This window comes from Penaeus chinensis, chromosome 19 (assembly GCF_019202785.1).
Source record: "Penaeus chinensis breed Huanghai No. 1 chromosome 19, ASM1920278v2, whole genome shotgun sequence".
Lineage (NCBI taxonomy): Eukaryota > Metazoa > Arthropoda > Malacostraca > Decapoda > Penaeidae > Penaeus > Penaeus chinensis.
In genome coordinates, this window is record NC_061837.1 from 29,617,345 (window position 1) to 29,634,844 (window position 17,500).

At 37.7% G+C, this 17,500-nt stretch overlaps 1 protein-coding gene across 2 annotated transcripts in view; it reads left to right on the top strand.

Moving 5' to 3' along the window:
* The window catches only part of LOC125035094, a 17,594-nt gene extending 561 nt beyond the window's left edge, over positions 1-17,033 (top strand). The window contains exons 2-5 of one of the 2 annotated variants that reach the window (XM_047627241.1): positions 1,716-1,818; positions 2,983-6,388; positions 11,101-11,296; positions 16,049-17,033. In XM_047627241.1, the coding sequence (XP_047483197.1) occupies positions 1,716-1,818; positions 2,983-6,388; positions 11,101-11,296; positions 16,049-16,197 (3,854 nt within the window). In that variant the 3' untranslated portion in view covers positions 16,198-17,033. Of the gene's footprint in view, positions 1-1,715; positions 1,819-2,982; positions 6,389-11,097; positions 11,297-16,048 lie in introns of both variants that reach the window. The other variant, XM_047627240.1, reaches the window with a different exon arrangement.
* Positions 17,034-17,500: the final 467 nt, after the last annotated feature.

Sequence of the window (17,500 nt, forward strand, 5' to 3'; positions counted from 1 at the left end):
AATGTCATAGCCCAATAGACTAGTGTTTGTGGATGTCGTTAAAGTTAGTACAATCGCAGGGATACCACTTGTTTTGTGTTTTTCAAACCATTCACAATACTGTGGGCTTCCCAAGGTCACAGATGGAGTTATGTCCCCAGTAAATTAGTACCGAATCAAGTGTCACCTAAATAATATTGTTTTTATATCTGCCTTATTGTAAGTGTATTTAGCATTTCCAAATGTTTTATGTGTTTTTCACATTTCTTCGACGAAATTTAATACAATTTGCAATAACAGTGTATGCACAATGTCGCCTGTCCAAAGCAGGCTTTTTTGGCTATACCTGTCATTTTGGCCCTCCTAGCAAACTAAATTGAGAATGAAAGGAAAACCGCCACAGTAAGAAAATGAAATTGAAATGTAACGTTTCGAACTCTTCACGAGTTCCTCTTCAGACGAATGATTAACCTAAATGGATCCATTTTGGTTTATCATTCGTCTGAAGAGGAACTCGTGAAGAGTTCGAAACGTTACATTTCAATTTCATTTTCTTACTGTGGCGGTTTTCCTTTCATCTTTGTGTACATGTTACTGTGTTTGTCTTTGTGTAAATTGAGAATGTATCATGTCAGCTATGACTATGGATGTACTAGTACGACCTTACATTATATTTTGGAGCAAATACCAAACTTTGAATTATTCATCTCATTCTGGATGGGAGCTTCACACACCATATTGGACAATGCCCCGGGGGCTGCATGCAATCAGTCACTTGCGGAAAAAATCAAAAGTATGGAAAACATTTAATTTTCCGACCCTCTTTTAATTTTGCTGCATCATATACAACCTTCGAGTGAATAAGACTAAAATATATTTTTGAGGGGCTGTAGATCCTGCAGTAATGGCCAAACAAGCAAACAGCAATTTAACACACATATCTTAGAGCAGGTACAGTGCATGTGGCATTAGTGTACATTCCACTTATTGGCTAGATGGTAAGTATTCATGCTAGCATTTTAAAAACTAGCATGCCCTAATTGCAACACTGAGTGAGGCTTAGATTTGCTATTTGTTACCAAGAGTGACACACCCTCCAAAGACGAAGTCCCAAAATAAGGCTATCATGAGAACCGAAAATTTCAAGCTAAACCTTTCCGACCTTCTGTTTATTCCCTAGATGAGGAACACCTATGTACCTCCCTTTATTAGCACTTTGTGTCAAATTACAGAATACACGACATTAAGAACTCTGGCTGTTATGGACTTGTGATTTGTGATTTGTATATATGTATATATATGTATATATATGTATATATATGTATATATATGTATATATATGTATATATATGTATATATATGTATATATATGTATATATATGTATATATATGTATATATATGTATATATATGTATATATATGTATATATATGTATATATATGTATATATATATATATATATATATATATATATATATATATATATATATATATATATATATATGCTCATTGTGTGTGTGTGTGTGTGTGTGTGTGTTTGTGGGTGTGTGGTTGTGGGTGGGTAGGTGTGTGGGGGTGTGTGGGTGTGTGGGTGGGTGCATGCGTGGGTGTGCGTGTGCCTGTGCGTGTGCATGTGTGTGCCTTGTATACCTATATGCTTTGAAAGTAGATGTGGAATGTAGGTTACCAGACCATGTTTTTTGTGGTTAGTTTTTGAGTGCCAAATTCATGTTTCAGATATTGTACACAGCAAGAAACTGAATCTGGGACTTTTTGAAGAGGAGTTTTTCCTACACCCTGATGAGACCTCCTCAGTCCTCCATGGAATTGGTCTTCTCAAGTAAGTTTGTCTGAAAAAATAATTCTTTTGGTTCCTTGAGTTGTTCCTTTCTTTTTTCTCCTTTACATCTCTGTTATTTTTGTTTTGTTATTAGACTAGTAATAGTGACTTGTATTATTATTATTATTATTGTTATTGTTATTGTTGTTGATATTAATATTATTATTAATAATATTGTTATTATTAGTAGTGTCAGTTTTAGCATTGTTATTAAACTATTATTGATATTGTTGTAATTTTCATCATCATCATTACCATCATCTTGGCCATTAACCTCTTGGATCTGGATGCTTCCCTGCCTTCAGACTCCAGACATTAAGCTTTCTTGAGTGGCCAGTCTGACAGGTTTGTGGCTTGTAGGCTGGGTGCACACAAACACTCAGTGTCAAGACTCCATGCCTCCCTTTTACAATGCTATTATCTCATTCGGCATAAGCATTTTTTTCCTTGCACAGACTCCATATCATATCTATAGGTAATTCATATCTCAGTGCAGTAATGATAATAAAATTCTCTTGACTGTATTTTCCCATCACCTCGCCCCTCAGTCAACTGTTTCCATGTCATCCAGATCACAGGGGTTAATACATTCTCATTAAGATCAATGCCTTTATTATTATCACATTCATTATTTGCAGCTGCAGATACTTTTGTCTTTTTTATGAATTGGTTTTATAATTGTTTATACTCAATTTGGATGAATACTTGAGATATAATTGTCTCTCATAATCTTTACTTCCTATAGTTTCTATTGAGATATGTATTATGTATTATTTAACCTTGGTGCAAGGGCATGTGGGTATATGTACTGTCCACTGTGAATTTTTGGCTTACACAGATGTTTCCACAAGTACTCAGCCATTAAGGAGTCAGTACCCAATTCCTTGAATTTTCAGGGAAAATGCTATTTAAATTGATAATGTTATTGCTACTGATATTACAATTATTTAAATGTTAAATGCTGGTACCTAATAGTGTAAACAAAATCAGTGAACTAAAAGCTAAAATCACTGTGGACATGGCATGAATGTCATGCCATCCCAACACAGAGAGTTAAGTGTTTGTGTGTTTTTTTTAAGGTCAGAAGAGTGTATAATAAATTCTAGTTTAGTTGGAAATTTAGAGAAACAAGTATTTAATTTTTATTTTTTTTTTTACTACCAGATTAAAGACACTACCAAGTTCTCAAGAGGCAGAGGGAAAGAAGAAGAAAAAAGGCAAGAAAAAAGCTAAAGAAGAGGACAAATCGGTGAATGAGACAGCGAAGGAGAAGAGGAAAAGGAATGCAAGTCCAGATGTTCTGCCACCACAGAGGAGAGAGGAAAGAAGGGAAAGAAGAATAAAGGTAGAGGATGTAATAAGCACTTCTGAGAGTGATTCTAATGTTAGAGAAGAAACTTCAAGGAAACGTAAAAGAGCATCAACTTCAGAAGAGGAGAGTTCCATAGAAGAAAGCAGAGGGAAAAGAAAAAGTAAAAGAAGTAAGTTTTCAAAACTTGAAGCAAATTTCTGTGATGTAAATGAAAGTAAAATACATAGTGTGAGTAATAGTGACTTGTTAACTGAATCAGACAGTGAAACAGAACATTTAACAAATCTTGGGAGAAGGAGGAATGTTCCATATTTGGGTGGTGGAAGCTGTCGAAGGAAAAGCAGAAATGAAATGTCCAGTTTGCAGTCAACTGGAAGAAGCAATGACTATGAAATAGGAACAGACATAAAGTGGAAAAAGAAAACTAAAGTCATTGAAGAATTTGAGATAGATGGAGATGAGTTACAAGAGCTGTACTGTAAAAAAGGAACAAAAGGTCAGCAAATTGAATTGGGATTTGAAGAGAGTAGGAGTAGCAAGAGAAATAGATTTCAAAACTTAGCAGTAGATTATGAGTTAGGGAATTTAAGATCAAAGAAGAAATCAGGTGAAACAGACATCATTGAAAAACAGAAGGAACTAGAACGTAGATATTTGGAAGACAAAAAGTCTCAGGTAAAAGTTGTATCCACAAGTACTGTTATTAACTTGCTAAGTGATGATTCTTTGGATGATGAATCCTCTGATAAAAGTGAAAAAACTGTTGGTGAAAAATTATCAAATATCAGATCATATGAACAAGATGATGGTCCTCATGCAGCTGATTCAGTGACTGATCCTTCTGCAAGCTTTGAGCCATGTGGCCCACTTAAAACAGGAAAGAGAAAAAGAATAAGAAAACACAAGAAAAAGAAACGTAATGAACAGCAGAGTGTGATAGAAAATGAAACTACATATGGGAATATACCTGAGAAGGCAGTATTTGATAGAGAAGTAGCATACAATTTTCCATTTGCAAAACCAAGAAGTACAAAACAAGGAATGCAGCCTATAAATCAGGGCAAACATGTGTTTTTCGAAAGTGAAGAAGAAATAATTTCCAATAATGAAAAAGAGAGAAGTTCCGTTCATGATGTTGAGGTTCTCGCAACTGCTTCCAGTATATTTAGAAAAGATTCTCAGCTTCCAGAGCAAAGCAGTAGAAAGGAAAGTTTTAGACAAACGCGTCAAAGATTGACAGAACCAGTTGTTGTTGAAATTGAAGGAGAAGCTACACTACCTAGCAGTTCATCAGTTTTTGCACCAAGTAGATATCAACCCCAAAGGAGACAAATTCCTAGTTTCAGTGACAGGCAGTTTAAGAAGCACAAAAAAGAGGATTCAGATGTATTGTTCCCAGGGCAAGATGTTGAAGAAGAATTACATCTGGGAGACAAATTTAGATATTCTACACCAGTCATGAAGAAGAAACCACCAGTACAAGTCCAAGATGATGAATGTATACAGATGCTACGGTCTGAAGATTATCCATCAGTTGAAAACAAGGCCATTTCCCTTCCATCTCAGCCAAGCGATGACACTGATGATTTAGCCACCTTCAAAAGAATTTGTGAAAATAATACCCTTATGGTTGTAAAGGTTGATCCAAGAAGGAGACCTCAAGTAAAGCCTCAAGTAAGAGAAACAAACAAGACAGGTAACACTCTAAACCTTGGTCCACCAAGCCATTCAGACCACTGTACTGTAGATGTAAGTGAAGAAAGTAGACAGACCTTCCATAATCTGACAATGATTGAAAATAGTGATATGACTTTAATCATTCCAAGGGCTCGAAGGTCATTGCGAGGTTCTGAAGAAAAAAGTGTAGGTGAGAGAAATACAAATTATGCTAATTCAGGAAATAATGTGGAGCAAGAGAACTGCTCACAGTCTGGGAATGGCACATGTACAGAAGTTCCACAACCTCATGATTCTATAAATTCAATGCAAGACAGAAGAAACAGAAGTAAAAGTTGTGAAATTATTGAGAATAACATGGAAAGAACTCAACTGAACCATCCCAGTAATTCTAATTCAAGCTCAGTGGATACAAACAGTAAGTTATCTCCAAATAAGCCTGAATTTGGAATGCATTCGCATTACAGAAAAAAAAATAGGCCAAGGGTTTTTCAGTCTGTTGGTGCAGTTCTTGCCAGTCTTAAGTATTCAAATGAGGAAGGCAGAGAACCAATTGCTGAACCCACTTCAGGCAAGGAAAAGGTTCATGAGGCAGCTCTTGAGCAAAAACTGTCACAGGCAGAAGTGTATGCATCAAAACAGTCTTCTGATGCACATAAAGATTTCAGTACAGAAAGTAATAATGTACTCAAAGAAAATGTAAATCAAACTGATGGTTCAAGAGCAGTAGAGGATGATGACATTGTTCACTTGGAAAGTGATGAAGAAGACCATGTTGTCCAAACTAAAAATGTAGTACCTGAAACTTTAGATGATTTAGACGTCATTGAGGAGAGAAGAGAGAGGATGCAGGGAATTGCAGAACGAGGAGAGTTAAGTGATGTGCAAAGACATCAAGAAATTATGTTTTCAGAACAATTTAAAAATATTCCAGGTATCATGGAAGCTGTTCCAGAAGGATACAGAGGTTTCCCAGAAATTCTAGCAAAGGTGCTAGGAGGAGGAGTTTCAATGAAGCATCTTCTTCCAGAGCAAGAGACCATGTCACATAGAGAGAATGAGTTAATTTCTAAAGATAGTGTGAAAGAAAAGCAGGAGGTTACTCTTGATGATGAAAAGAGTAATCAGCTTGTTTCACAAACTAGACAAGATATTTCAGTAAACAAAGTGCATAGTGTGCCAGAAGAAGCCAGTGATATAGTGCCAGAGGACAGAGAAAATTTGATACTTGAAAGGAGAAAGAATGAAGACTTAGGAGAAATATCAGAAGTTGTATCAGGAAAATTAAAGGGAAAGGAAGAGGAGGTTGTGCTAGATGAGTTTCCTGAAGACAAAAAGAGGTCCCCAATGAGAGATGATTTGTGTATTACAAAAGAAGTCCAAGAAAGAGTTTTGCAGAAAGTAGAGGATGAAGATATCAGAGTGGTGGTTGATGATGATGTTAATGTGCCAGGAGACCTAAATAATGACAGAGCTGTTGTGAATAAAAATGATGACAGTAGATCAGATGTGAAAGTTGTACCAGAAACTGAGGATTCTTCAAAGGAAATGAAGGATGATATGAAGAAGACTAAAATGGAGGTAAGATATTAATTTATCTATATTATATAATAAGACAAATGTTGGGTTCTATTTTTTAGGTTTCAGTTTATGTGTATATTAAATGTCATCCATTTCAGTAGTTCCCATCTTCCCTTCAGTATGAAATTCATTACCTCATTTGTTTCCTGTTTGTCTGCACAGACTCTTTCATTACTCACTGGTTCTCTTCCAATCCCATGCCCATTGTTGTCCTGGGGGGCTTTGAGGATCTCCCCTACCTTGGGTCTCAGCTCTTGGCTAAACCAATTTTTTTTTCCCTCCTTTCCCTTTCCTTATCTTTTCCAACCCCTTCCCCTGTCCACTTCCTAAAGGATAAAAGAATGACTGTGCCAGTCCTAAACAGCCTCAGGGAGCCATGGGCAGGGTATTCCCGATTAATTGTCGAGCCCTTACCCCATATGGAGATCCTGAGTAGTGGACTGCTTCTCTTCTCTACACATTTTAGGCTTACCATGGCCAGAGATGGACATTTTGTACCCATATTAGGGGCATTGAGACTTTTAATTTTATCAACTAGCCTCCCTGGATATAACTTCTCTGGTTAACTGACCCCTGACTCTCCACTGGTACTATAAATTCCTCCTCAACACACACTGTCAACATGACCTATTCTGTATCATTTCCCCAGGTATAACTCAGCCTTCGAAGACATTTCTGTCTCTCTCCCAACATCCTCCACACAATCTCCTCCTGTACAGCCTTCTTCATTTACTGACTTCTTCGCCCTAATAACAACTCTTCATCCTCACTGCCCTCACTCCACACCACTCCCTCTTCCTCCTGTGCTTGTCTGTCTGTAATTCCCACATCTACAAACCTTTTAACAACCCTTTTTAGCCCAGCCAAGTGTGACTGATGTTTTGTTTCCCCATACAACCCCTTACTCTGACAATACTCTTCTCTTCCAATAATGTCTCCAAAAACAAGTAGGCAGAGTTTCCTTTTACAGCCGTTCTAATCGTTCACACCTTGTAACAGTTGCATCTGAGTCCCTGGTTGACATTATTGGTAAACCTATTCTAGCCCAATTCCACTCTTCCTTAAGTACTTGTACCAGAACTATTTCCATATCCCTGGCTGACTGCCTTGTCTGCGACATGGATTGGTCAGACTGTGAAAACGACTTGCTTGCCTGCAACATTGACTGTGACGTAGTAGCAGTATGATGCAGTATGCTCACTATTTCCCCCAAAGGACACTGTAAATCTTACATCAATTTTAGCTTGATTACCCTCTGTAGACATGACCTTCCCCATGATGTCTTTCTTGGTGGTGAGTCAAGCCCTGTTAGACCATATTGACCCCAGCCCCTTTCAATGTCAGAAGTGTCCCGGTCAAAATTCTGCATCCAGATCCATCACTTTCCTGGTGTATCTGGACATCCAAAACTTCCTAAACATGACCCAAGAGAATACCCCCTCTCATCTGCCCTCTAATCTCTCTGCTCACATTCTCGCTACATTCAGAGTGACTTCTGACATCCATCTTCCTCTTCCTCATATCAGCCCCCTACCCTTCTGCTCCAACTACCTTTCCTCATAGTTGCTGATATAAACTATCACCATAATCTTTAGGGTGATTTTCTAAGGCAGTTTCCTGGAACACTTTTTTTCAAATACTGACTTTGTCCTTCTTAATTCAGATCCTGTACCCACTGTGACATGCATACCAAATCCTTCTCATGCCTTTACCTTCCTCTTTGCTCCCCTTCCTTTTATCTAGACTTTTATTGGTCAGTTCTGAACCAATATTCAGCAGTAATTAAACAACTAGACTCTTTACTCCCCACAGTTTTAAAGCCTTTATCCTACCTTTTATGAAATCCAGTAAAACTGCAACCTCCCTCAAGATAACCATCCCATTGCTCTGACTAGTTGCTTATGGAAAATACTAGAGAGAATGTTAAAAATCTGCTTAATGTGGTACTTTGAATCTCATGCCCTTCTCTCATCTTCCTAGGTTGGATTCTACTATGCTTAAAATACAGCTGATCCACTTGCACATTTTGAAACAAATATCACATATCATTGCACGCAATGACTCCATATTAGCTGTTTTCTTTGACTTGGAAAAAGCATATGATACCACATGGCATTACCACATTCTTTAGCAATTATCTTCTCATGGCATACAGTAATATATCATCATCATCATCATCAGCCTGAATCAATCCACTACAAAATGTAGGCCTTTCCCAGTCTTTTCCAACTTTGTCTGTCTTGCATTTTTTGTTTCCAGTCTTGGCCCCCAAATTTCGTTATTTCGTCATACATCTTGTCATGACGAACAAGATGTATGGTCTGGCTCTTGGCCTCTTTATGTTATCTATAGCCCAGTCTGTTACTTTCTTTGTCCATCTGTCATCCTTTCTTCAGCATATATGACCTGCCCATTGCAATTTTTTCTTTTTGATTTTCCCAAGTATGTCTTCCATTTTGTCTGTTCCCTGATCCACATTACCCTCATTCGATCTCTTAGGCTAATTCCCAGCTTCAACCTGTCCATCCCTCTCTGGGCACTTGTATGTTTTCTTCCCAGTAATTTGGTTGTAGTCCATGTTTCTGGTCAAGAGGTCATAACTAGGAGGATGCACTGGTTAAAGATTTTCCTTTTTAAACATAATGGCAAGGAGCCTCTTAGCATGCTACTGTGTCTGCCGAAGGCGCTCCAGTCTAGACTGACGCATCACTTATTTTCCTCTTCCTTAGATGTGTTTGTCTGAACTTGTCCACTACCTCTAGTGGTTTGCCTTGTACATGTATCTGTTGAACATGATATTAGTCTTTTTCTTGTTCATCTTGACTTTCAGACTTTCTCTATTCAGATCGTTTATTAGTTGCTGCATTTTATTTGCAGATTCAATGAAGAAGAGAATATCATCTGTTAATCTTGGATTGTTTAGGTATTCGTCTGCTATTTTGATACCCTTTTCATTCCATTCTAGCATTTTGAATATTTCCTCAAGGCAAGCTATAAACAGTTTTGGTGAGAAGGTGTCACCCTGTTTAACACCTTTTTTAACCCATTCATGACGAGTCACACCTATAGGCGTCATAACAATGCGCTCGAAATGTGGCGTTCGGCGGCGCGCCAAAGCGCTCCGAGGCAATGATTAGGCGTGATGTACCGAATTCACTCACTCAAAGTTGGCGCGTTGCCGTGGTTCGCCAGAGCGTAGTGTTTTTTTTTAGTTTTCTACACCTGTCGCCAATGGGTTAATTGGTATTTTATTGGTTTCCGTGTGGAGCTTGATGGTTGCTGTCCCATCTTTGTATATATCTTCCAATATTTTACAATATACCTCCTTTACTCCCTGTCTTCGAATAGCTTCTAGTACTGCTGGTATTTGTACAGAGTCAAATGCCTTTTCGTAATCAATGAATGCCATACACAGTGGTTTCCAAATGCCTTTTCATAATCAATAAAGGCCATACACTGTGGTTTCTGATATTCATTTATTTTTTCTCTTATTTGGGTGAGTTTGGTCTGTTGTTGAGAATCCACTGTGTTCTATAGGCTGGTTAGAATCCAGACTGTCAGAGATGTGAGTTGTGATGACTTTTGTGAACAGTTTGTATGTAACTGAAACGAGGCTTATGGGTCAGTAGTTTTTTAGATCCTTTCTATCCCCTTTTTTATGTTTCAAAATAATTGTTGCATTTTTCCAGGCTTTCAGAGTTTTTCCATTGCAAAGGCATTTGTTAAAAAGATTGGCTAGTTTCACTGTTGCAATTTCTCCTGCATCTAATAAAAGGTCCATACTAATTCAGTCTTTACCTAATGTTTCCCCTCTCTTCATACCTTTAAGTGCTCTTTTTATTTCTTCTGTTGTTATGTTAGGAACATCTCTAGTTACTGCTTTAGCTTATATCTGTGTCTGTTCATTTGAGTTGTATAGATCCTTATAAAAGTCTTCCACAGCTTTTATGATTTCATTCTTATTATATGTCACTTATCAGTCTGGTGTCTTTATTGCATACATTTGATTTTACCCTATTCTGAGTCTCCTGAGATCACTGTCTCATTTATTATTTAAGTATTGAATTTCTTAACGTCTCTACTTTTTATTTATAGTCTTTGTTAGTTTAGCTAATTCTATTTTGTCCCTATTTGACGATACTCTCATGACCCTACATTTTTCCAGAAGCTGTTTAGTTTCTACAGAGAGCTTGCTGGAGCTTTGCTTGATGGTCTTACCGCCTGCTTCAAGTGCAGCTTCCTTTATTATGTCGTTTAACTTTTTGTTGATTTGGTCAATGTTGAGATCTTTGTTGCTGAGAAGTGAATATCTGTTTAGGATTTCATTATTTATATGTTTATTCATATATTTCTTTATATTTTTATTTATATATTTATTTATTTATTTATTTATATTAATATATTTATATTTATATTTACATATTTATATACATTTATTTGTACATATATTTAAATATATATTTTATATACAAATACACGTATGTGTGTGTGTGTGTGTGTGTGTGTGTGTGTGTGTGTGTGTGTGTGTGTGTGTGTGTGTGTGTGTGTGTGTCTGCGTCTGCATGTGTGTCTGTGTGTGTGTGAGTGTGAGTGTGAGTGTGAGTGTGTTGTACATATACAGAGTATTGCCAGATTGTCCATGCATTATTACAGTATATGCTTTAAGGTGTTTATTACTGTACAATTTCATATGAGAACTTTTCTTCCAGCAGATTATTGAATTGGCGAAGTCAGCTGAAGATGATGATTTTGAAAAGTTTCCGCTGATGGAATCTGCTCCTAGAGTGGGGGAGCTTATTGCGCTGAAAGTAGTTAGCCTTGATGAAGGTTATCGTCCTGTATACTCGAACTATGTAAAGGCACAAATATTGGCAGTGAAAGGATGGAAAATAAAGCTAAGATATATTGGTAAGTTTATGGTACCTTTCAAAATATTCTTCATAAAATATACATATATATGCATGATAAAATATACATATATATGTGTGTGCATACGCACATTGTGTGTGTGTGTGTGTGTGTGTGTGTGTGTGTGTGTGTGTGTGTGTGTGTGTGTGTGTGTGTGTGTGTGTGTGTATGTGTGTGTGTGTGTGTGTGTATGTTTGTGTGTGTGTCTGCACACACACACACACACACACAGGGTGGGTGCTTCATGCTTGGGGTGATGTGAAGCGATGGTGTGGTAGCCTAGTTAGTGTTAAGTGCTTTGCATGCCTTCTCGCTTACAGCTGCCACCACAGGCTTGCCTGGTGCGCAAAGGGAGCAGCTATGCATAAGACTCCCCTGCCAGCTCATAGCCTCGGGTGGGAAGAGGGGGTTACCCGTCATGCCATCTGGGTCCCAGCAGCTGCCAAACTGGCGTGATGCTTGTGGGGGAAAGCCCCACGGAGCCCTGCAGGCAGATTATGGGACCTGCAGCCCACCAACCTCCTCTATATGGGGCGGCATCGGTAGGGGTGGCAGAGGTGGCGCCCATCCGGAGTGACTGCCTGAAGTTAGACCTCAGGCGGGCTGTCAGGGTGGGCCCTTGGGGCTGATCTCTTGGAGGTGAGAAGACCTGGCAGCGGCGCGATTAGTGTGGGTGGCTACACTTATTACTGGTCGGGCTGCAGCGATGGCCACCATCTCCAGGGAGTAGCCATAGCCATCTCCAGCAGACTTCAACCCTCGGTAGTAGAGGTCACTCCAGTCGATAAGCATATTATGGTATTGAGAATGAAGCTATCATTTGGCTTCATGTCTCTTATTGCTGTATACGCTCCTACGGATGTATATAAACTTGAGGTGAAAATTGTATCTGTGGCAGACAATTGTCCTCGACAAGATATTTGTATTGTTCTGGGTGACTTCAATGCTGGCTATGAGATGTCTGTCGATCCTCATGGCTCAGGGCTCCTGGTATGAGCGTTCTGACCCGCATCATTGGACTTGGTATAGCGATTCGAGTAGTGTGGCCAAGGAGATCGACCACATCCTCGATTGTCAGGGGATCGCAACTTGCACTGTTCTCTGGTGCGCAGGAGTAGGTCACTGTTGAGAAGGGATAAGGAACAGTTTATCAGTAATCTTGCAGAGGAGGTCGAAAGCCAATTCTTAGTAAATGACCTTCGTCCTGCCTACCAAGCCCTGAGAAAGCTGAACTCCAAGCCCTGAGAAAGCTGAACTCCAAGCCCTCCTCACAGACGACTGCAGTCCGCTCAGCAAGTGGCCAGATAATCTTATATCCTGATGGGGTGCGTGTGCATTGTGCTGAGTATTTTGAGCAGTTGTATCAGGTTGATCCACCAACAGTTAACATGGATGTGGGTAATGTTGAGATTCCTCTGCCAGACACACCCATCAGTGAGGATCCACCCTCTCCAAGCTGAAGAGTGGTAAAGCAGCAGGTGTTTGTGGCATCCCATTTTAATTATTAGAGGCTGGTGGAGAACCTATGGCAAGGGGCTTGCATGCAGTCCTGTCTGCCATCTGGCAGACTGGTACCATTCCCCCTGACCTGCTGAGGGGGTCATCCCTCTCTGGAAGGGGAAAAGGGGATCATTGGGACTGCAGCAATCACCGAGGCATTACACTACTCAGTGTACCAGGCAAGGTACTCGCACACATCCTACTAAGGAATATCAGAAACCACCTGCTGAGGCACCAAAGGCCGAAGCAATCTGGATTCACTCCTGGTAAGTCCACAATAGACAGCATCCTGGCACTTCGAGTCATTGTAGAGCGCCGTTGTGAGTTCGGACGTGGGCTTCTCACAGCCTACATCGACCTCAAGGAGGCGGTTGATACGGTGCATCGCAAATCATTCTGGGAGATCCTTAGGCTAAGAGGAATTCCAACAAGGATTGTTGGATTAATAGAAACCTGTATACAGGCACTGAAAGTGCTGTAAAGTGTGGTGGGGACCTGTCGAGCTTCTTCCCTGTTAGTTCAGGCATGAGGCAAGGCTGTGTTCTTGCACCAACACTTTTCAACACTTGTATGGATTGGATACTGGGTAGAGCTACTGTCCAAAGTCACTGTGGAGCAACTCTGGGCAACAAGGTTACAGACCTTGACTTTGCAGTTAATGTTGCCATTCTATCTGAATCTCTGGAAACCCTAGTGGCGGCTCTTGATGCATTTAGCAATGAAGCGAAGCCCCTGGGGCTAGAGGTCTCCTGGACCAAGACCAAGATCCAGGATTTTGGAGGCGTACTAGGAGACCCTGTGCAGTCGGTACGTGTTTGCGGTGAAAACATCGAAGTCACAGATAGTTTTATATACCTCGGTAGTGCAGTTCACAACTCTGCTGTCAGACCAGGAAGTCAGTAGACGGATTGGCCTGGCAGCAGCGGTCATGAAATCTCTCAACAAGAGTATTTGGAGATGCCGGTACCTGTGCAGAAGGACCAAGCTGTGTTTTCAAGGCCCTGATACTGCCAGTTTTACTATATGGTAGTGAAACTTGAAACACTATCTTGTGCTCTGGAATCTCGCCTTGATGCCTTTTGTAACAGATCCTTGCGCCAGATCATGGGGGTACATTTGGGAGGACCATTGAATAAAAGGACGTAAGCTACCTTTTCTTGACGTCCTTTTATTCAATGTAAATGGCTCGCTTAAATTTTCGGCATACTGTAAATCTACACACACCTCTAATTACCTTCATTTTTTCTTGAATCACCCCTTGTATGTTAAGAAGTCAATAGTCTCGTCCATGTTTCTAAGAGCATATAGGATTTGTGATACTGCATTTATCGATCGAGAAATTGATGTCATATTTGATACGTTTTTTAAACTAGGATATCCTCGATTTTTCTTAAATCAGGCACATTCATCTGTGAGATGGAAGTTTTATACTCATTCCCGTAATACTCAACAGGATAGTGACAATAATCTTTTAATTATTCCCTACAACCCGTCCTTCGATAAGAAACGACACGTTTAAAGGCCATGGAATTGACATTTTTACGTACCCGAACACATCGTGTAATAGTTTGGTTAACCCAATGGCATCGGGTATAGAAAATTAAAAAAAACTACGCTCTGGCGTGAATTCAGTACATCAAGCCGAATCATTGCCTCGGGGCGTTTTGGCGCGGCGCCGCTGCGGACAGCCGCATGCCTCAAATCGGGCGTATTGTTATGACGGCGATAGCCGTGACCCGTCGCCATTGGGTTAAACACAATGCAACTAGCAATGCTCTGGGGACCTCTCCCGGTATTTATACTATACCCTGTAATGATTGCCCTAAGTTTTACATAGGTGAGACCGGTAGAGCTTTTGAGAAAAGAATCAGTGAATATAAACGTGATGTTAGATATGCCAGAGATTCAAATGTGTGTTACGTTTATTTGCGTGATAAAGGTCACCAGCTTAACTGGAAAAACGCTAAATTAATTCATAAATCAGCTAATTCGTATGAAAGGAAAATGTTAGAATCTCAATTAATTTGAAAAATGCCTAACTTTAACTTGAATGCTAGTCAATGGGGCTTGGATGACCTTACCTCCTCGTTAGTTAGCAAAGCCTTCCCTAGACTCTTTGACTTTGACCCTCGTCCTAAGACCTGATTCAGCTCTTGTTTATTCTGTCTCTCAACCACTATATATTCTTATCAAAATTCTCTCCTTGTATCCATTTTGGTATATCATTCATCTGAAGAGGAACTCGTGAAGAGTTCAAAACATTACGATTCAATTTAATTTCTTACTGTGGCTGTTTTCCTTTCATATTTATATATGTAGAGATATATTTTTTTTATACATGTATATATATATATATGTGTTATCTATGAATATAATTAGAAAAGAATATATAACTTCATAATTACCTTAATTTCAGATGATGTTTAGTCTATGAAAAAGGGAGACAAAGAGGAAGTGGTTTAATTTAACTTCATAAATATATATATATATATATATATATATATATATATATGTATTTATATGTATATATATGTATATATATGTATATATATGTATATATATATATATATATATATATATATATACATATATATATATATATATATATATATACATATATATATATATATATATATATATATATATATATATATATATACATATATACACACACACACACACACACACACACACACACACACACACACACACACACACACACACACACACACACACACACACACACACACACACACACACACACATATATGTATATGAAAAAAAAAACATACATATACATGTGTATATATACATATATTCATATATACATACATTCATATATATACATATACCTACATATATATATATATATATATATATATATATATATATATATATATATGTATATATAATTATATATATTGTATATGTGTATGTATATTTATGTATATGTATATATGTAAATATATTTATGTACATGTATATACATGTAAATACATTTATTTATCTGTATATGTATGTATATAGATGTAAATATATTTATATGTATATGTGTATATATAAATATATATATATATATATATATATATATATAATTGTGTGTGTGTGTGTGTGTGTGTGTGTGTGTGTGTGTGTGTGTGTGTGTGTGTGTGTGTGTGTGTGTGTGTGTGTGTGTACATACACACATACAGAATATTATCAATGAATGTAATTTGATAAGAACATATAATTTCATAACTTCCTTCATTCCAGATGATGTTGAGTCCATGAAAAAGGGAGACAAAGAGGAAGTGGCTGATGTAGAAGAGGTTGATTTGACTTCCGATGACGAGGAGCAAGATGATCTGATTGAAGTGCTGGATTGGCGTGACATACATGCTCCAAGGCTTCTTTATCCTTGAAAGTGATTAGAATCACTATTTTTATTATTTATTTTATTATTTTAATTGTTATCTATCATCAGCATCACAGTCATGATTATGCTTTTTCATTTATAATTTTTATTTACAGAATTTTAATTTGGTTTGTTCCAAAACTAATGGTAGTCATTAGATTGCTTAAATTTGTATGTATGATAATTGCCCTCATGTGGAGGGTTTAAAAGGACATTATGTTTCATGTGTATAGTTAATACTAAAGAAGTCAGCTTGTATTTGTAGTGCAAAGTTATATTCCTTTTGCTTAATACAAGTGTAAGTAATTCAATACAGTTATCGTTTATTTCATTTACTTCATTTTTACAAAGATGATGGAACTCATCTGTGACTTTTTGTGATTCAGGTGACTGAAGGTTATTTTTTAAAAACCTTTATTTTTTATCTTTATAAAAGATAGATGCATATTTTAAGGGTGATTGGTAAATGATATTATAAATGCAGTGTTTTTGGTTATGAATGATAGCTGATGTCTACTACTTGAACTGTATCAGTTGAAAGGAATTTAAATGTTTTTGTTTTTATTCTTCTATAGCATATAGTGAATGAAAGTTGGTTAGTATCATTATCTTACTAGTGTATAACAGTAAGTAGAATGTGACTTATTTTTGGTGAAAGTGAAGTAAAACAATTTGCTGTCTAGGTGTCAGACTTAAGAAGCCAAATTTATGCCAACTGTTTTAGGACATTGTATAATTGTTGCTTTTTCTCCTACCCATCAAATCTGATGCATCACCAAAGAAATAAAAATCAGCAACCTTCCATTTATGTTTAAAAGAACTTCAATAAAATTGTCATGTTAATGTTTTGTATTTTTAATCTTTTTTATCTACACATTTTCATATTTCTTATAGGTTATAATGTTTCTGTTTTAGAGGTTCTGTTAATAAATGCCAAACCCAAGTAGTTTTTCCCGTGGTAGATATGCTTCAAATTCTTACTGATAAACCCACAACCCATTTATTAGAGGTATAAGTTGAAAATATCATAAAAGTGTTTTATAAACCTAATTTAGCAAACTTTATAGCAGTATACACTGTAGAGTTACTATTGTTTATGAGGCAGGTTTGGAACTGAAGCTCACTATCATCATCATCATGAGGAAGTATTATACTACATATTACAAACTTGGAGAAAAGATCAAAATTTAAAATTCAAACTATGGTTTCTACTTGATGTGTATGATCTTTTTACCACCAAAAAGTCTAAAAATCAAGTAAGCTGTAAAATGAGGATTGTCTGTACATGATATGGATGCTCAAAATGTACA